At 64.8% G+C, this 20,019-nt stretch overlaps 1 protein-coding gene across 4 annotated transcripts; it reads right to left on the bottom strand.

Moving 5' to 3' along the window:
- Window positions 1-45: 45 nt before the first annotated feature.
- Window positions 46-19,043, bottom strand: PTPN23 (protein tyrosine phosphatase non-receptor type 23). 4 transcript variants are annotated; one of them, XM_075082013.1, is made up of 25 exons: window positions 18,883-19,043; window positions 15,720-15,794; window positions 14,384-14,511; window positions 13,734-13,810; window positions 12,702-12,751; window positions 11,973-12,104; window positions 10,809-10,889; window positions 9,381-9,512; window positions 9,112-9,159; window positions 8,751-8,807; window positions 8,106-8,164; window positions 7,740-7,819; window positions 7,409-7,523; window positions 6,976-7,041; window positions 6,445-6,590; window positions 5,707-6,027; window positions 5,174-5,328; window positions 4,883-5,034; window positions 4,438-4,617; window positions 2,044-4,216; window positions 1,662-1,846; window positions 1,392-1,496; window positions 1,153-1,291; window positions 942-1,055; window positions 46-853 (listed from the first exon to the last, which is right to left on the bottom strand). In XM_075082013.1, the coding sequence occupies exons 1-25, from the start codon at window positions 18,964-18,966 to the stop codon at window positions 329-331; spliced, it is 5,379 nt and encodes a 1,792-aa protein (XP_074938114.1). In that variant the 5' UTR covers window positions 18,967-19,043; the 3' UTR covers window positions 46-328. The 4 variants fall into 4 exon arrangements, with proteins under 4 accessions (XP_074938114.1, XP_074938116.1, XP_074938115.1 ...); XM_075082015.1 differs by having other exon boundaries at window positions 46-838; XM_075082014.1 differs by having other exon boundaries at window positions 1,662-1,843.
- Window positions 19,044-20,019: the final 976 nt, after the last annotated feature.

Raw genomic sequence — 20,019 nt, 5'->3', positions numbered from 1 at the left:
CCCCAGCCGGAGCAGAAGGACCCCCAGCACTGCCAGCAGCACAGCTGCAGATCAAACTCTCTTTATTTTAGTAGCAAAGAGCTGAAAAAGTCAGTTCTAACAGGAGTCAAAGAACGTGGCGAGGGCCAGTGTTACACCTGTATAAAGCAGAGGGGCTAGGGGGGGCAGAGGGAAGGTAGGACACCCCCCCCCCCTCCCCCCCCGGGTACCCTAGGAGGTCCCTGGGGTGCTCCAGTCCCAAACTGGGGCCTGGGGGACAGGGCAGCAGCCCCAGGGCTGTAGTGCTGGGTTTAGGGGGCCAGGGAGAGCCCAAGACCCTGCCCCCTCCTCACGTCTTGTTAAGCGTCCAGAGGGGGTCAAGCATGCTGAGGGGGTCGTCGCTGGGCCGGGGCCCCCGCAGCCCCTCGCCCGTCTGCGCCTGCAGGAAGTTCTGCTTGTTCATCCGCTGCTTGCCCTTGAGGGAGGCGTCCAGGGTGAAGGCCTCGGGTGTGAGGGAGGCCAGCAGCTCCAGCGAGGAGAGCGCAGCAGGGGGGGCCACCAGCTGCCCCCCAGGGGTCTCAGGGCTCTCCAGCACATGGTCGCTGCTCTCGGTGTCACCGGGTGGCTCAGGGACGGGTGGGCCCGGTGGGGGCGGCTCAGGGACACCATCCATCAGGCTGTCAGGCAGCACTAGGGGCACCTCCACAGTGGTGGTGGGGTCCAGCAGGGGGGCAGGATCGGGCCCCCAGCCCCCCCCAGGCTCCCCGCTGGTCCCCGCTGGTTTGATGCTCAGCTTGGCGATGGTGGCCTGGATGGAGCTGATGGGCATGTCCCCCCCCAGCACCAGGTCCTGGGGGTCCTGCGGGAAGTAGAGCTGCGGGAGAGGTACCCTGTGAGCCCCAGGGAAGGGGCGGGGGGGGACGCCTCAGCACCCACCCGGGGGGATCCCCCAACACACCCACCTTGGGGGAGGCACTGTTCGTGGCCTTGGGGACGGCGGGGGCACCCACACCGTGGCGGTGCAGCACCTGCTCGGCGTGCAGCAGGACGGCCTCGTAGCAGAACTTGAGGTGGAGCTGCAGGGGAGGAGGAGGAGGGTGGCAGGGTGAGCCCCCTATGCCCATGGCAGCATCCCCCAAGCCCGGGGAGGGGTAACAGCCCCCTCCCTCCCACCTTCTCCTGGAGCATGTGCTTGCGCTGCTGCCGCATCCGCTTCACCAGCTGGGCCAAGTCGGGGATGCCATTACCGGCCTCCACCTCCTGCATGGCCGCGTAGAGCAGGCAGAAGGCCCCAGTGCGGCCCACGCCGGAGCTGCGGAGAGACCCCCGACCCCCCTGGGCTGTGAAAGGGCCCTGGGGGGGGTGTCACACCCGCCCCAGCACCACAGGAGCCCCCCCCGAGCCCTGCTCACCTGCAGTGCACCACGACGGGGGTGTGGAGCGGGCGCTGGTGTAGGTAGTGGCCGTGCACCTCCTGGATGAAGCGGAGGAGGCTCCCCTTGCTGTCAGGCAGGCCCCTGCCAGGGAGGATACACTTATTGGGGTGGGGGTCCCCCTCTTCCTCTGCCAGGAGGGGCCAGTGCTCCCCAAACCCCCTCCCCATGCCAGGCGCTCCCCTCTCAGCAGAGAAGGGCTCCCATGAACACCCCCCCTGCCGCCCCCCCCCCCCCCCAGCACCGTACAGCTCTGGCCAGGAGGTGAACTGGAGGTGGATGACGGTGCGCTTGAGGCTCTGGTCGCGGTACTGCAGCGTGATCATCCTCTCCACGTGGGTGGGAGCGACCTTCAGGCTGGTGAGGACCAGGGTGATGGGTCCCTGCACCATGGGCTGGCCCCGCTCCGGCGGGAAGTACCGCAGCACCTTCTGCTGCGGGAGGGAACGGGGTGCGCCGTCAGGAGCCGGGGCGGGCAGGGGGACCTCCCCGCTCTTCCCTGGCAGCCCTGTAACATCCCACCCAAGGCAACCACCTCCCCACGGGACCCTCCTCCTCCTCCTGGTCCCCGCCAGCGCCTGCAGGGCAACCCCGGCGCAGGAGGGGCCAGCTCACCCAGGGAAGGGGCTACCTTGTCCAGCTCCTGCTCCGACACCAGCATGACGATGACGGAGACCTTCTGCTCGTAGATCATCAGCCAGAAGTCAGCAGCGGTGCCCAGCAGCGGGGCCTGGGTGGCGATGATGGTGGGGCAGTAGGACGAGAGGTCCTCCACCCTGCTGGCATTGATGTAGTCATCCTTGCCCGAGCAGAGGACAACGCGGTTCCTGTCGTAGGGCATGATGTCCTGGTGCCGGTTCTTCATGGAGTAGCAGCGGGCGATGGCGATGGAGAGCTGCCGGGCGTCCCGCTCCTGGGTGTCCTGCAGCTCCTTCCAGACGGCGTCCAGCTCGGCGCTGCCGCCGGGCCCCGGCTGCTCCAGCCGCTCCACCAGCCCGCGGAAGCGGTCGAGTTCCGCCAGCAGCCGTAGGACTCGCTCCGGTTTCTCGTAGGGATCATTCTCGATCAGCTGCACCGCTTTGGGTTTCTGCCCTTCCTTGGCATCCGCCTTGGTGGGCTGCAGCAGGGGCTGGCCGACAGCCGCCTTGGAGCCGCCGTGCTGGCTCTCAGGGCTGGAGGACAGGAGGTCGTCGGTGGAGGAGCTCTGCCGCTGGAAGGGGGCCTCGCTGGGGCCCTGGGAGAGCGGGGCCGCCCCGGGCGTCAGTGAGGGTGGGGGTCTCTGCGGCAGGCTGCCAGAGCTGGGCACTGGTGCTGGGGGCTGCATGGGCAGCGCCGGCTGCGGGGAGGGGGCTGGGGAGGGGACGAGGGGACCCTGGACCCCCACCGCGCCCTGCACCTGGCTCAGGCTGGGGCTAGGAGAGGGGGCGACGTGGGGGGGGGCCGCCTGGCTGGCGGGTGCGGGCGGTGGGGGGCCCATGGCCACGGTGCCAGGGGGCACCTGGCTGCTGGGGGGTGCGGGGCTGGGGCAGAAGGGCAGAGCGGGGGAGGCAGGGGGCACCGGCTGCAGCCCCCCCAGGGTGGGGTGCAGGGGCTGAGTGGGTGGAATGCCCTGGCCGGGAGCTCTGGGGAAGGGCAGGGCACCCGTGCTGGGGGGGACCCCCTGGGGGTGCAGCTTGTCCTGCCTCGGGACCTGGTAGAGCTGTGGCAGCGTGGGCTGCCCCCCACCGGGGCCGGTGAAGGGCTGCTGGGCAAACTGGGCCAGGGGGGGCCGGAGGGGCGGCTGGAAGGGCAGTGGGACCTGGCCTCTCCCCGGGGGCAGGAAGGAGGGTGGGGGGAACGGCTGGTGACCCTGGGCGCGAGGGGGCACGTCGACAGGGGGCTGGAGCTGCGCCGCCGGGGTGAAGGTGTGGGGGTGGTGCCTGGGAGGGAAGGGGGCCTGGGGGGGGTGCGCAAAGGGCTGCAGCCCCCCCCGACTGTAGGGGAAGGGGGAAGCGGGCAGCCCTGGGCGCTGCGGGGCCAGGAAGGGGCCGGGGAGCCGTGGGGGCACGGCGCAGCTGGAGATGGGGGCCTGGATGCTGTCCACCGTGGTGGTGGCCGGCTGGGGGCCCGGGGCCGGCTCAGGGCCACGCATGGGTGCTGGCCCCAGGGCGGGGGGCCGGGGGAGGCCAGCCGTGGGCACACCGGGCTGGCCCAGGCCGTAGGAGGCAGCAGGAGCGGAGCCGGGCAGGGGGCTGTGCTGCGGGGATGAGCAGGGGGGAAGCGTGGGGGACCCCACGTAGCCGGGCTGCACCGGGCCTCGCGTCAGCGGCGCGGCCGGGAAGAGCTGGGGGGCTGCGGTGGGGGCCGAGCTGGGAGGGGGCCCGGCCACCTGTGGGGCGGGGGGCTGCAGCAGCTGTGCCGCAGAGCCCCCGCCAGGGGGAAAGGTGGGCAACACAGTGGGCACCGGCGGCAGGCGGTAGTGCCCAGGGAGGGCAGGGGGTGCCGGGAAGTGGGTGGGGGCGAACGGCTGCAGTGGGGCGCTGGCCAGGCGCGCCGCAGGCAGGAATGGCTCGGGGGGCCGCAGGCCAGCGGCCGGGGTGAGGGTCAGCGCGGTCAGCGTGGCGGGGGGCAGGCGGGCCAGGTGCCCGGCCAGCACATCGGGCGGCAGGCTGCGCAGCTCCTCCGGCAGCTCCGACAGCACCAGGGAGCTCAGGGGCAGCGGCAGGTCGCCGGCGTCCAGCCCCGCGGCGTCCAGCTCCAGCGCTTTCCTCTGCAGGGCGGGTTTGGGGGCCGTGGGCCGAGGGGGCGGCTGCTTCTTCATCTCCCTGCCGGGATGCAGCGGGGCTCAGGGCGGGGCTCAGGGCGGGGCTGCCCCACCGAAGCCAAACCCTCCAGTCACAGCCCAGAGCCCCGCCCCCCCGCGGGCAGTGCCCAAAGGTGCTTCCCCACCTCCCGGAGGGTGTTGCACTGTGGTGGGACCCCAACCTCGGCTTTACACCCCCCTCCAGCCCCTCCGCGGCCCCATGACGGGCACGGCACCACCTACTTCTCCAGGATCTGCTGCCTGTTGGCCTCAGCAGCTTGGCAGGCAGCCCGGGCCTTCTCCAGCAGCTTGGCGGCTTTCCCCTCCAGGTCGGTGTAGAAGTCCTTCCCCTCCTGCGATTTCTTCATCAGGTCCTCATAGGCTTCGTAGGAAGCCACCAAGGTCTGGACGGTCGTGTTCCACCTGGGGAGACGGGGTGGAGGGACTGAGCGGGGAACGTAATGCCAGGCCAAAACTGGGCGTCTCTGCTGCTGGGGAACCCACCAGCACCCGCCTGGGATGGACACTGGGCGCAGGACAGCCACCAGTGGCCACCCAGCAGTGGGGCACGATGAGGGACAAGCGGGAGCAGCCAGCGGTGGCCCCACAGCTCTCCCTGGGGGTGGGACAGGGCTGTTTCCTCACACCCAGACCCCACCGGGGAACGCTCCCCACCACCACCACTCACTTGTGCTCCACCTCGGCCAGGACCTTGCGCACAGCCGCGTATTTGACATTGGCGTCCGTCAGGGCCTTCAGGACGTTCTCCTGGGCAGCCAAGTTCTGGTCAAGGTACACCTTGATCTGGTCGTACTTCTTCAGCTGCTCCTCAAAGAGTTTCTGCCGAGAAAAGCGAGGATCTGAGGGGCCTCAGGCAGCCGGGGAGGCTCGGGGTCGGCTGGGAGGGAGCAGAGCTTGTGCCGCAGCCCTGAGCGCAGCGCCTGAAGGGGCTTCCCCAAAGGTGGGGTCCGGCGCCCACCTTCATCTCAGAGCGGTCGGTGGTGACCAGCGAGGTGGTGATATCGTCCTTCTGGATCATCTCGCGCAGCTGCTGCTCCAGGGACGTCCGCTGGTCCTTCATCTCCTGCACCTTGCCCAGGATTCGTTTCAGGTTCTGCAGCACCTGCTTGTCATCTGGGGGGGATGGGGAGGGCTGAGCGGCCGCGCCGGAACCCACCGAGGCCTCCCCGGCTCACGGGACATGCTGCGGCTAAGGGGACCGAACCACGGGGGGAAGGAGCTGGCGGTAAAGCCAGGCATTGGCCAAGACACTAACAGGGTCTCAGCCCACTCTGTCCCCACGCCAGGATCCCATTTTGCACGTTTTTCAGGGGGACAAACCCCCGCCCCAGCCCACGCAGGCGGCCAACGCCAACGCAGAGCAAGTCCTGGCGCCAGGCGCCGCAAGGGGGGAAGCGGACCAGCCTTCCCCGCCAGCCCGGGGTGCGGTAGGGAGGCCGGGACGGGCGCAAGCGCGGCGGCCAGCCCTCCCCGGGGAGCAGCACCGCTCACCTTCGGTCAAGGTGGGCGAGGGCAGCGCCGCCCGGACCTGCTCCAGCGGCCCGCTGAGCAGGCGGAGGTTGCCGATGTGGAGGTTCATGGCTTTGTGGAGCTCGGTGTTGGTGAAGCTGGCCTTCTCGTGCACCTCCAGGTACTTGGAGCACTCCTTGCTGACCTCGGCCAGCCCCGGGGATGGCGGCGGGGGGGACCCCTGGGGCGCCGGGGCCTTCCCCAGCAGCTCCTGCAGCTTCCGCTCCTGCCCCTCGTCCTCCTCCAAGAGGTCTCGGATCTCCTTCAGGGAAGCCTCCACATCGGTGAAGACCCCGGAGAGCACTGAGGGGGTGAGACATGGAGGCTGGCAAAGGGCTGAACGTGCTACGAGCCCTCCCAGCCCCCACCCGCTCCACGCCTGAGGCTGGGTATCGGCACAGCAGCCTGAAGGACAAATCTGGCCGCGGGCGAGCGGAGGAGGCCTGGGCATCGCAGCCCACGCACGCGGGTGCTGGTCCAGGGTTTGCGTGCGCTGCGGAGCCGCCCACAACGGGCTCCAGCCAGCGCCACCCCCTCGGCTGCAGCCCAGAGCATCCCCCACCACCGGACAGCGGGAAACGCAGCCAGCTTTGGGGTTAAGGAATTTGTATCGGAAAGGAATTAGTGATGGGAGCAGCCCTTCCCAAGGGAGTGGCGTGGCTGCCTCCAGCGCCAGCCCAGACATCCCCAGTCCCCACCAGTACGTCCCAGTGTCCTCACCCTGCATGGACTGGACGAGGTTCTTGACGGTGTCGGGGCGCACACTGAGCGCGGCGCATTTCTCCATCAGGATGGGGGGGATGTGGCTGTACATGTCGAGGTTGTCCACGGTCTCGGGGTCCAGTTGCAGGGAGTCCGTGAACTGGCTGCAGGGGAGAGAACGAGCCCCTGAGCGCTGGCAGCGCCTCCCTGGCGAGCCGAGGGGGAAGGGGCTCCCCACTTCCACCCCGAGCCGCGGCCAACTCGGGGTGCAGCGCTGCGGCATCGCCCTGACGGCCTGAGCGAATCTGGACACCGGTCACTGGGACTGGAACCTGCCCCAGAGCTGGGTAAACTGGGAACTTGACTGTGCTCAGCACGAGGGTGACAGATCCGGGATGTCTGCGCTCCCAGCGGCGCCGGGGCGGGACCCCCGGCAAGGGGATCATCGGGACACCCCCAAGCCAGGCCACAGGGAGCCCCAACCCGCCACCTGCATCTCCCGCGGGGAGGAACGGGCCGGGGCCCCGTTCAGGTACAGCTCACACGTACTTCAGCACTTCATTCTTGGCTTCGATCTTCGCCATCACGTCTCTCAGCAGTTTGGCCTTCTCCTCGCTATGACAGAGGGGGGGAAAAAACCCATCCTTTAGTGCTGCGCCAGCAGTAGGGAAACCTCCACAAGCGCTCCGAGACCTGCAGGAGTGGGCCGGAGCCTCACCCGTCCCCGGGGCCCTTTGGGCAGCAAGGCCAGCTCCAGCCGCCGGGAGAGACAGCGGGTGCAGCCAGACATGAGGGCGACGTGGGGACATTTGGGGAGGGCGGCAGCTCCCCTGGGAAGCCCCCATGGCCAGTTCAGTCCCCCCCAGCTCCCTTCAGGCCGCGGAGAGGCTGAGCTGGGGCATGGGCTCCTTGTCGAGCTCAGAGATCCTCATCCCTGGCTCTCGCAGAGCCGTGCCCGCCCGTGCCGTGGCCCTGGATGCACCTGTAGAGGGAAGAGGCCTCGTGGGCAGCCATGGGCACCAGCTTGGCAAATATGTCGGGTCCGGTGACGGCTGGATCCGTGGGGTTGACAGGGAGGGCTTTCACCAGCGGAGCACCTGGGGGTCAAGCACACAACATGCCCAAAACCTCTACGGGGAGCCGATTATTCCTAAGACGGGTCCTCCCACCCAACACCTTTGCTCCCAGCGATCCCAGGAGAGCAGGGGATCGTGGCACGAAGCCCCACTGCCCCATGGATCCACCATGTGCCACTGCGTGCGTGTGTCCCTCGCCCACCCGAGCTGGTGGGAGAGGGCACTGCCCATCCGCACCTTTCACGGACTGCAGGGTGTCCAGAGCAGGCACAGCTTCGTGGTAGATGAAGTCATTGTCCTTTTTGGCCGAGTTGTACCTAGAGGCGAGAAGCGATGCCGCATCGGCGAGGAGCGGGCAGCCTCCCCGGCTCCCCGAGCTCGCTCCCTGCGGCATCAGGCCCTGTGTGTCTCGGGCTTGCTCCAGCGAGAGCAAAGAGCAACACCCGCGGGCAGCCGCACACCCCGAGAGCCTCAGACAGCGTGGGGTGCTCGGGTCTGCGCACTGGGGACACCGGGGACGCTCCCTGGGCTGACACCAGGCATTTCTGACCCCACAGAGAAGGACGACGGTGACGTCCAGGGGTGCCCCGTGCACAGACTCACTTGCCACCGATCACATCCATGGTGAATCTCAGGGCTTCCTGGACGGTTTCTGGCTGGCCCTGCAGAAATGGGAGCACGTTAGTGCAGGCAGGGAACGGGTATCGCGGCCACCCACAGCCCTGTGCGCCGTGGCCACAGCCTGAGCGTGCCCAGGAGCCAGCGGCAGCCTCGCCAGCCATCTCTCCTTGCGCCCCACAAAGGAACGGGGATGCCCGCAGGCAGCCCCAAATCCTCCATGTCCCTGTTGCACAGGCAGACCCCGCCACGGGGCCACCCTTGGCTTCCCGAGCGCCGCAGCATCAGCACCAGGGGGTCTGTAGGGAGCTGCCGGCCCACGGCCCTTCTGGAGCTGCCCATGTGCTCCTGGATGATTGAAACCAAACCAATTCCCCCTGAAAACCTGGGAGACCAAGCGGCCAGGAGACACCAGAGCCTCGGGCTTGGCCAGATGCCGCAGAAGCAAAGGGACACTTTGGGAAGCCGGCACAGGTTTGCCAGCCCAGTCAAGAGCAAAAGAAAGCTTTTACACTGACGCCACCAGTTCTCATCGTGGTGTGGCGTCCCACCGGACCGAGCCACTGCTCAGCACAGCAGCTGTAAAAAAGTCCCACCCAACGAGTGCTACAAGGTGGAGCAGGAACACACCTTTGCCAGCTTGATAGCTTCGTTGAGTTTATCCAAAGCGCTCTGGAAGTAGATGACCTGCAGAGAGACCGGGAGTTAGGGGTACCAGGGTTGGCGCAGAAGTAGGCGCCCTTGCTTTGCACAGGAACGGCACCACCAGCCCCCCCACAAGAGCTGCAGCTTCCTTCGGCGTTGCGGGGCTTTCCAACAACACCCATCAACGCTTGCAGGAGGCAGGACATGGCTGGTGACACACTCATGTCCCCAGCGCCGCGGACACCCAGTGTCGCAGAGCGTGACAGTCTCTCCCAGGACTCAACCCTCCCCGGGCAGGGCCGCGATCGGGAGCCCGGATGAGATGGGCCGACACGGCTCTGCTTACCCTTTCCCCAAACTTCTGCTGCTCCTCGGCTTGTTTTCCCATGTGCAGCTGCAAGAAAACACGCGCGGGCGCTGTCAGAGCTCCGTAACTCAAGGGAGAGCTTTGAAACAGGGACGAAAACCCCACAGAGCAGCCACAGCCTGGTCGTGGGGTTGCACCATGGTGAGCACCGCTCCAAAGCGGGCGTGAGAGCCAGGCTGGGAGCAAAGGGCAGGTCCCCACACTGCAGCCAAGTGGCTCCCCGACCCCGAGTGGGGCTCCCCACTTACATGGGCCACAGCTGCAAAATAATAGATCTTCATTTGAACCAGCTTCTTCCAATCTTTCTGGATCTTTCCCAGCAGCGAGGCCGTCTCCGAGTTTTCCAGCGCCCGGCAGGCCTCTTTGTAGTAATCCACCACCTACGGAGAGAGGGACGGGTGTTTGGAAACCACCCCCAGAAAGCCGGATCCCAGGCAGAACCGAGAGCAACAAAGGGACAGGAGGATTCACCGGCTCCAGCGTTTGTGCCCTTGGGTCACCCGGGCAGCGCAGCAAAGCAGCCGGTGAGGACGTTGCGGGGGTGTTTTTGGTCAGAGCCAGGGACCAGTGACATCACCATGATAAATTCACCCCACACAGAGGGGTGGAATCAAAGGATGGTTTGGGTTGGAAGGGACCTTCCAAGGCCATCCAGTCCAACCCCCTGCAGCGAGCAGGGACATCTCCCACTAGATGAGGTTGCTCAGAGCCCCGGCCAGCCTGGCCTTGAATGTCTCCAGGGAATGGGTGACTCCCATTTCTCTGGGCAACCTGTGCCAGCGCCTCACCACCCTCAGAGTAAAGAATTTCTTCCTTATACACACTCTAAATCTACCCTCTTTCAGTTTAAAGGCATCACTCCTTGTCCTATTGCTATACTTCCTGAAAAAGGGTCCCTGACTATCCTTCCTACAGCCCCCTTTAAGCCCTGGGAGGCCCCAATAAGGTCTCCTCAGAGCCTTCTCTTCCCCAGGCTGCACAACCCCAGCTCTCCCAGCCCGGCCTCGCAGCAGAGGGGCTCCAGCCCTCGGAGCATTTCTGTGCCCCCTCTGGCCCCGCTCCAACAGCCCCGTGTCTGTCCCGTGCTGAGGAGCCCCGAGCTGGAGGCGGCGCTGCAGGGGGGTCTCACAGAGCGGGGCAGAGGGGCAGGACCCCCTCCCTCGCCCTGCTGCCCGCGCTGCTGGGGATGCAGCCCAGGGCACGGCTGGCTCTCTGGGCTGCCAGCGCACATGGCCGGCTCGTGTCCAGCTTTTCACCCCCAGCACCCCCAAGTCCTTCTCCGCTCTTGATCCCTTCATCCCCAGCCTGTTTTGACACCAGGGGTTGCCCCGACCCAGGTGCAGGACCCTACACTTGGCCTTGCTGAACTTGATGCAGTTCACACAACCCTCTCTCCAGTCTGTCAAGGTTCCCCTGGATGGAATCCCTTCCCTCTGGGGTATCTTACAGTCTCCTTTCAGGAGCTGGTGGTCATGCTCACAGCCCAAGGCAACAGCAGCACCCTGTGAGGCAGCTGTTTGACTGCACCAATACCGCACAGGGTCTGGGACGCCCTCCCCGAGCTCCCGATCCCACGTGTCACTCCATGCGGCGGGAGCAGGGCTGTGCTGGGAACAGCAAGCGCTGAGGTGGGAGCGGACAGAGTTCAGCACCGCAGAGGTTACCCAGGGGCTCACCTGGGCGCTGATCCGGGCCACGAGGAAACTCTTCCTGTTGTCCAGCATGGACTTCTCCAGGAGACACTCCTGTGCCTGGCCCTGATGAGGACATAGGATCACAGAATGTCCTGAGCTGGAAGGGACCCACAAGGACCATCGAGCCCAGCTCCTGTCCCTGCACAGGACACCCCAAATTCACACCGTGTCTCTGAGGGCCTTGGCCAAGTACTTCTGGAACATCGCCAGGCTGGTGCCGTGATGCCTCCCTGGGGAGCCTGTGCCAGGGCCCCACCACCCTCTGGGGGAAGGACCTTCTCCTAATGCCCAGCCTCACCCTCCCCTGGCACATCTCCCTGCCGTTCCCTCGGGGCCTGGCGTTGGGCACCAGAGAGCAGAGACCAGCCCTGCCCCTCCTCCTCCCCTCGGGAGGGAGCTGCAGAGCGCCATGGGGCTGCCCTCGGCCTCCTCTGCTCCAGCTGAACAAACCCAGGGACTCCAGCTGCCCCTCGTACGGTTTCCCCTCTAAACCCTTCCCCAACTCCGTGGCCTCCTCTGGACACTCTCCAGTAGCTTTATACCCTCCATGTCCTGCGGTGCCCAACGCTGCCCACAGCACTCGGGGTGAGGCCGCCCCAGCGCGGGGCAGAGCCAGACAATCCCCCCCCTCGCCCGGCTGCGATGCAGGGCTCGGTGCCCCCCAGGGCACGGTTGGCCCCCTGGGCTGCCAGGGCACGCTGGGGGCTCGTGTTCAGACAAAAGGGGAACACTCCGTTTCCCCTATGCCTCGGGACACCCCCTGTATCCAATCCAGGCCCTGACCCGCAGTGGGACCCACCAGCTACAGCCCCTTTCCTGAGGGGCCAGCGGAGCGCAGTAAACCCCAGCCCCAAGGGATGCCTGAACGACACAGAGATGAGCAGGACAGCAAAGAGCCTTCCCTCTTCCCCGCTACCCCCCAAAACCTCCTTCCCTCCCGTGGGAGGGAGCCCCTCATGCAGCTGCCCAGACATCAACCCACCACGGGGCACCGGGGTCCTGTCCCAGCTGGCTCCAAGCACTCAGCAAGGAGCCCCCAACCCTACCAACACCCCTCCCCCGGTCAAGCAACAGCCGCCTTCAAGGTGTGGAAAGAGCCATCCCAGTGTGACCAGTGCCCCAGTGGAAGCAGAGCCCCGTTCCTACCAGCATGAGGTTGATGTTGAGGTTGAGGATCTGGTGGCTCATGTCTACGCTGTAGGAGTGAGGGAAGTGATCCCGCAGGTACGTAAACGCCCCAGCAGCGCACTGGAAATGGGTGCAGGAAACCTTCATGCCCTGAGAGGATGGAGAACACGCGTCAGGCGTGCAGCAGCCCTCTGGCATGTGCGCCGAGCCAGCTGATGGCCGTAGGCACGTGCTGCTGGACGCAAGGGATCCACGGAGACTCGGCAAGACCGGGAAAGCAGCGACCTCCCTTCAGATGGGGCGTTAGGATGATAAACCCCAGCTCAGCAGGGGTTAGGTGTTCCCTGCCTCCTCCAAAGCCCCAAAAAGCAGCTGCCACAAGCCTGGAGAGAGTTCCTGGGGCTCTAAACAGCTTGGTGCTTGCCCCTGGCTGAGCGTGCCCCAAGCTGCATCCAATTTCCCCCCTCCCGGCCCTTTGTGCTGGGGGTGGGGGGAAGGACAGCCTGGCCAGCCCAGGCAGAGCCTTGCTGGGGCAACAACAGGGCAGGGAGGGATGCAGACCCCCAGAGCGGCCCCTCAGAACGCCCTACGGTGATACCGGCTCAGAGCAGACACCCAGAGCTGGTGTCTGACATTAACGTGCTTGTAACCACCCAGGTTACAGAGAAGTCCTCGGCACTATGGACTTGTGGCTATTAACCAGGTGGGAGAGAAAAGTCACCGAGGAAGGCCCCACGAGATCGTTACCTCCTCGGACACTCGCTTGTCCATGGCGCCCAGCATGGAGTGCAGCGCACCTGTGGAAAAAGGACAGTGGCTCAGCAGGGCAAGCGTGCTCACCGCTCCCAGAGCCCGGGCATCTTGCACCAGGGAAGCCTTAACTCTGCGGCAAGTTGGCCACAGACACCTGGCAGCACCCAGGACACCCGTCTCAGAGGGCACCCGCGTGCTGCAAGGCCCCGTGAAAAGGCTGGACACAAAAATCATTCAGCACAGGAAAGTCCCACACTGGAAATAAATCCTCAATATTAACAAGTGACTGTCTAACACCCTCCTGGTTTAACAGATGGGTTTCTACCAACTTCAGGGAGCAGCCGCCTCTCGAAAGGGGCCTGGGCACCACATCAGCTCCCGATGCCTTGGGCCAAGCAGCGCGTGGGGTTTAAACCTGCACTCAGTTGGCTGGGAGAGCGCAGCCACTCCCGAGCCGCGGCAAAAGGGGCAGCCCTGGTGCCAGGGAGGGTTTTCAGCTGCGCTAACTGTGTCCAGGGGCTGAGCGTCACCTTCCCTTTGGGGCTGGAGCCAAAACCCCTCACCCCACTCTGAGCCGTGACTGTCCATGGCTGGAGAGCACAGGTCGGGGAAAAAGTGTTAGATTAGATCTTTTCCACCCATTTTCTGCTTTTGAGGAGGTGGGATGCTGCAGGAGTCAGACAAAGCCTGATGGAGGCTGTCACCGTGCCAGAAAGGGCATTTGTAATGTCACAACCTGATGTCAGCCTCCTTGGTGCAACCACTGACCGAGAGGAGGGCAGTGCATGGCCAGGGTGTGCTCCAACTGGAAGGAAAGGAGATGAAAACCAAAGGCAACTGCTCGTGCAAACTCCGACGTTGAGCACCCAGCCCCACGGAGGGGCAGAGGCATGACAAGGCTGAGCCACGGCCTCGGCAGCACCAAGAAAGGCTGACACGGAGCTCAGGCAGAGAGGAGGGCCCGGATCCTCCTGGAGACAAGGATCCCTCGCACCCAGAGCCGCAGCCAGTCCCCCAGGTCCTTACCCAGGTTGTAGAGGATGCACGCCTGCTCGTACTTGATGTCCTCGTGAGTCACCGTCTTGCCAGAGAAGATCTCAGTCCTGCAAAGAGAGAAGCCACGTGGCAGGAAAAGGTGCTGTCAGGAGATGCACTCTCTCAGAGGTTTGGAGAAGGGGCCCTCCCTGCCTGGCATCACCCTGCACGTCGAAGCAAGGTGCCAGAGGTGGTGGGAGGGTCCCTCTCTGCCCAGCGGGCTCGTTTTGGCTTCGCGAGCACAGAGGCACCCCGTTTACATGCGGCCACGCGACTCCGCTGTGCTGGGGGATCTCAGCACTGTCACCTCGCGTGGTGACACCGTCCCACGTCTCCTCAGAGCCAGCTACTGCCTCGCGTTGCCCGACGGCTCAGCTCCAACACCCTGCCAGATCCCCAGGCCTGGAGGTTGTTTCCCAAGGGGTCCCAGGACACCCCCGTGCCACCCAGCTACAGCCGACAGGCTTCGGGGAGGAGCGTATTGGATGCCGGCAAAGGACGTGTGTAGGGAAGAGGGAGCAGCTGCTCTGCTTTGGGTCAGCCTCTGCATTCTAGGAAGCACCTGCTGGGAGCCGATCCTCCCGCCAGCGATGCCCGAGCCCCTCTCTGGAGAGGGTAAGAGGAAAGAGGGTCTTCCTCACCACGCGATGGGGACCGCCGCCTCCTGCTCAGCGCCCATGGGGATGCGGCTCTGCAGGTAGTGGAGTTGGCCAAAGTACTTCCGCAGCGTGCTGCAGCCCTCAAAGTCCCTGGGCACGTTGACAGCGCTCTGGAGGGGAGAGGAGGAAGAGGTTACCCCAGGGACAGGATTGCGCTCATGGGCGATGTGTCAGGCAGGAATAGGAGCCTGCCTGATTCATGGTGAGATCCGCAGGCAGGAGGGGATGGCCAGAGCCGGGCACCAGCTGGCTCCTCCGGGATGAAGCAAGGCCTTTGGAAAACACCTGTGTAACACAGGTAGCAAAACAGGTCTGTTTGCCTAAACATGAGGCTGAAGGAAGCCGCTTTATGGATCCGGAGCAACTGGTTCAGGGAGGAAGAGTCTCTGCTCTCCCCAGCATGGGCTCCTACGGGTGAAATGAACAAGAGGAACTGGGGAGCGACTGACAAGGGGGTGTCCTGGACAGGCCACGGGACCCGCTGCTACAGTGAAGCTGTGTCAGGAGAAGGAAGGGAAGAGCAGGAGACCCTAGAGAGGTTTCTCAACCTCCTGCTTCAGGTTTACACCCATGGGTGGAGGGCAGAGCTCCCCAGATCCCAGGCTGGGGGTGTCTGAGCAGCCCACCCACCTCCAAGCCTGTCAGCAGACCACCGCTGTGCTTTGGAGACGCTGGTGAGAAGACCCCAGTGCCAACACCACGGGTGACCCCAGCTCCATCCTGTGCATCAGGCTTATGGCCTCACTACAAAACCTACGGCACGGTACAAACCGGCACCATCTCGGGGAGGGTCTCTGCTGTCTCCAGCCGGTTTCCCCACCCATGTTTCAGCTACCAGCAGTCTGGGGCCAAGGCTGTCTCTAACTCGCTCAGTGGCCCCCAAATTGATGACCCCGGTGACTAACACAAGTATCCAAACCTGAGAGAAAAGTGACAATTTATTCACTGCAAAGAACTCAGGCACCGGCCCAGCTGAACAAGGCGATTCCTTCCACCCAACAGGGAACGTGTATCCAACACAAAACCCCCCAAATTCAGGGAAGCGGAGAGAGCAGAGCCCTAACGCCCAACCCCTGCACACTCCTTGGGAAGCCTTGGGGAGCCCAGCACGCAGCCCGGCTGCCAGAAGTTTAGTCTGTGGGTCACTGGTGAGGAAGAATAGCAGCGGCAGCATTCTGGCACAGCTCCTGGTGAAGGGAAGTGGAGGGAGCCGGCAGACACGTCCTCGAGCGCGGAGCAGGTGACAAACCAGCCCCCGTGGTTCGGCTCTGGCACTGGCAGGCCTCACCAGGGCAACTGGGGACGGAGCCTGGCTTACCTGCCGGAGAACCTCCAGCTTCCGCAGCTCCTCATTGTAGTTCTCTGGGTTCTCTCCATAGTTCTTCAAGACAAACTGGAAAGGGAAGAAAGGGGTGAGAGACTGGCCCTGTCCGACACCCAAAAGTTGACTTTAGCCCCGTACCAGAACTACAACTGGCAGCTTGCCCGGGAAGCCTGGGAGAAGCCCCCGCAGCGGGTCTGGCAGCACAAAGGGGCAAGCGCTGGCTCGGGGCCTTGCAGCTCCTGGTTGGGAGCTTATTTGCCCTCCAAAATGCCCCAAATCTCACCCAGTTCCTGCTGAACCTCAGCGTAACGCAAAGCCAGGCGCAGGGTCCTGCAGAGACAACGTCCGGAAGCAAAGCCCCAGGTATTCCAGGGAAAAGCCAGAATGAAGTGGCTGCAAGATCCCAAGGAGTCACCAGCCAACAGGATAGACCGAGCTGAAGTCACTCCGGATTCATGCCCAATACCCCTCTGAGCTTGGATGAAAGCAAAGCCTCACACTGACTGTCAGAGGGTGAACGCCGTGCTGGCGGCTGGCCAGGAGGCAGCTCACCACGGCGGGGGCCGAAAGGGAAACGAAACAGGGTAGCGCATGCCTATGCCAAGCAGCACAGCGCCGCAGCCCCCGCCAGAGGCTTCTCGCTCGGTACGGAGCGGAGTTGGAGCCAGGCTCAGCCAAAAGTGTTCATTAAAAAATAAAAATGCTCTGGCGTCCCTAAGGAAGGCACTTGGTGATGAGCTATGTCTCCCCACCATGGCAGAGGAAGCGGAGCTCCCCAGACCTGCCTCTAGTGAGGGTTTCGCTATCCCTCGGATCACGATGCTGTCAGCAAGCACAGGGCTGCCTGGCCATGGGCAGCTCGGGATCCTCCAAGGGTCCGGGCAGGAATTCATCCAACCTTCCCAGCAGCTGCAGGGGAGAGTCGGGGACCCACAGCCCCAGGCTGCCCCAGCTCAGGCAGGCACCGGCAGCTCGATCCACCCCAGCCCAGCTATGGAAGGTTGGGGACACACGAAGGGCAGCCTGCACCTTCTGCCACTTAAGCGCAGGTCAGCGCTGGAGAAATGAGGGAAGTTTCTTCTCTTCCCTTTCTGTTTCGACCAGGGCGCCAGGTTTTTATTCCCTGTCAGTTCTAGTGAGCCAGCAAAACAGCACCCTTTCCATCAAACATCCACAGGGAAGCCTGGCTCACAAAACAGGTTTCCACCTGCTGCTGTGCACAGGAATTCCCTAATCAGCCCGCTTTTGATAAGCCACCGTCCCTCTGGCGCAGCTCGGACTTGGAGGCCACCGTCCCCCTGGCGCTGGCGGGCAGGCACGGCAGGGCCGGAGCCACACTGACGGCCCGCCGCACCTTGTCCCGGCACGACATGACTCAGCTCAGCGGTCCCGCAACACCTTCCTCCTGGAACAGGGATGTTCCCCATCACGCTAACACCGCTGCTGGGGTCTGAAAGGATGCCATTCCCCCTCAGCACCCCAAAAACCAGCGGGGCAGGAAGCAGGTGGTGGCATTAACGCAGAAGAAACACCTCCCATCCCTCCTTCCATATCAACAAATTGTACTTTTCATCCGTAGGCAGCACTAGGAAACGCCAGTCAGAGGTGGAGCTTGTTTACAGCTGCTTAATTAAGTATTTCACCTCCCTTAAGCCATCGGTTCATCGCGAGGGCAGGTCCTGTCCCCCTCGGTGGCCTCCACGAAGGAAGGAGCCCGTCACCTCGCACCCGCCAGACTCTCAACCTTCCTCCGACACCACTGTGAAGGGGTTGGGGCTTTTAAGCGCCTGATGATTAGCCTGGGCTGCTGGTGGTGGGAGAACCAGCTCCCCCCTCCTGGCCCCCCCTTTTACATGCAGGAGCGGAGGGAAAGGAGGCGCAAGGAATCGGCCGTCGCCAACCCAGATCTCCTAACAGGACCCGCCGCAGCGTGAACAACGACTGCTGCCGGTGGAGGCTGGATCCGGCGGCGGGAGCCGGGAGTCAGAGCGGTCACATGCGGCGGGGACGGACTTGCCAACTCACCGCTCAGCCTGGAGGCGGCTGGGGAAGGCTCTGCCCGGGCTGGGGAGCGCTCCAGGGACTCCCCCCTCCCCAAACCCCATAGCACCCTGTTAGCACGGACCCCCCCACTGACCCTGGCCACCGAGGAAGGTCCTGCAGCCCTGAGGAGGCAGCAAAACAAGCAGGGCCAAGCTTGAGGGGAACTGAGGGGAGCACAGATGCACTTGTGCCCTTGCCCCGCCGTGCCACGCCAGAGTTACCACGGGGTGATGAGGCACCATGGCTCACCCTCCTCCCTGCCCCAGGGCCCCCAGGGCCCTGTCCCAGCCCCCCCACCTCCTGACCCCCCCGACACCCTGACCCACAGAGCCCCCAAACATCCCCAGCAATAAACCCAGGCTGCCCCAAAAATCCCTGACCCTCTGCACCCTAAAGACTCCCCACACCCCAAACACATGGCCCCCGGACCCTCCAACCTCCCCCTGCCCTATGCACTCCTCTCCTTTGCAGACCCCCAAACATCCTCCACAGAGCCCCTCTTCCTCCCTCAAGCACTCCTCATTCTCGCAGACCCCTCCACACCACCCACAGAGCCACTGACACCCCCCAAAGGCCTCCCAAAGCACCGTCCTCCCTCCCAGGCCTCACAGACCCCCAACAGACCCCCCTCTCCATCTCCCCAAGCACCTCCCCTCCCTCCCCCTCCAAACACCCCCCCCAGCCTCACATTCCTCCCTGCCCATCCCCCCAGGCACGCACTCCTCATCCTCACAGACCCCAAACACCCCTCACAGAGACCCCTGAGACCCCCACCCCGAGTAACCCCTCCCTCACAGGCCTCTCAGAGACCCCCCCTCCTCCCCAGGCCTCACAGACTCGCCTTCCCAAACCCCCCCAAACACTCCTCCTACCTCGCACCCCTCGCAGACCCTTCTTCTCCAACCCCCCCAACCTCTCCCCCTCCCCCAGGCCTCACAGATTCCCCTTCCCAGCGCCCACACCCTTCACAGACACCCCTCAACCCTCCCCACAAGCGCTCCTCTCCCTCACAGGCCCCAAACACCCCCTCACAGGCCCAGACCCCTCCCTCACGGGCCCCTCTCGCCCCCCCAGGAACCCTCGCAGGCCCCAACCGCCCCTTCCATGACCTCACCTTCTTGACAGCGGCGTTGAACGCGAACTCCCCGGCTTCCTTGAGGTCGAGCCAGATCATGGGCATGCGGGGCACGGCCTCCATCCCGGCCTGCGCCCGCCGGAGCCGCCCGCCGGAACCGCTCCTGCCGCCTCACGGGAAACCGAGTCCTCCCGCCCCCTGCCGCCACGCCCCTTCCGGCGCCGCCGCCACGCCCCCTCCGGCGGCGTTCCCATGGCGACACCCCGCCCCTAGGCGCGGCAAGAGCCGTTCCCATAGCGACGCCTCGCTCGCTGATAGGAGGAGACGGCGGTTCCTACGGCGACACCCCGCCCCTAGGCGTGGCAAGCGCCGTTCCCATAGCGACGCCTCGCTCGGTGATAGGAGGAGACGGCAGTTCCTATGGCGACGCTCCGCCCCCGGGGAGGGTACGGGCGGTTCCTATAGCAACGGTCGGCCTCACTCAGGCCCGGTTCCCCCAGGCCTGCTTCCTTCCGCCCCCGGTTCCCCCTGGACCTGGTTCCCCCCGTCCCCGGTTCCCCCCGGCCTTCGTTCCCCCAGGCCCCCAGTTCCCCCCAGCCATTTGGGAACCCCCCTCGGGGCCAGCAGGCTCCAGCAATACCCAGCCGACCCCCTGCCCCTCCTCCCCGGCCCCTGGCCAATGTCATACATTAAACGGTGTAAAATAAAACCACCGGTTGTGTCGCGCATGACCTCAGCCGGGGGGATGAAATGCATCCCTTGGGAAGGGCAACGGCTTCCAGGGCCTTGGGGGAATTGGCCCGTCGAGGGATCAACTGGCAGCTCCCCACGTGCCAAACACTTCCCAGGCACTGGTGGGACGGGGGCCACCGTCTTCCACCCGGGAAAAATCCCCCGTTTTCCCATCCATCGCTCCCTGGGCACGGGGACACCAGGTGTTGGGGACATCAGGACACGGGACACAGGGATGTCAGGACACTGGGTGTCCGGGGTATCAGGAGTCGGGACATGGGGGCACCAGGACACGGGGACATCAGCATACTGGGTGTCAGGGACACCGGGAACTGGGACACAAGGCCATGAGGACACAGGGACACCAGGGATGTCAGGTTCTGGGACATGGGGACATCAGGCCATAGGGACATGAGGACATTGGGATCCGGGACAAAAGGATGT

The sequence above is a fragment of the Phalacrocorax aristotelis genome, chromosome 2 (genome assembly GCF_949628215.1).
Source record: "Phalacrocorax aristotelis chromosome 2, bGulAri2.1, whole genome shotgun sequence".
NCBI lineage: Eukaryota > Metazoa > Chordata > Aves > Suliformes > Phalacrocoracidae > Phalacrocorax > Phalacrocorax aristotelis.
The sequence above is the reverse complement of the archived record's forward strand: the minus strand, read 5'-3'. Positions and strand labels throughout refer to the sequence as shown.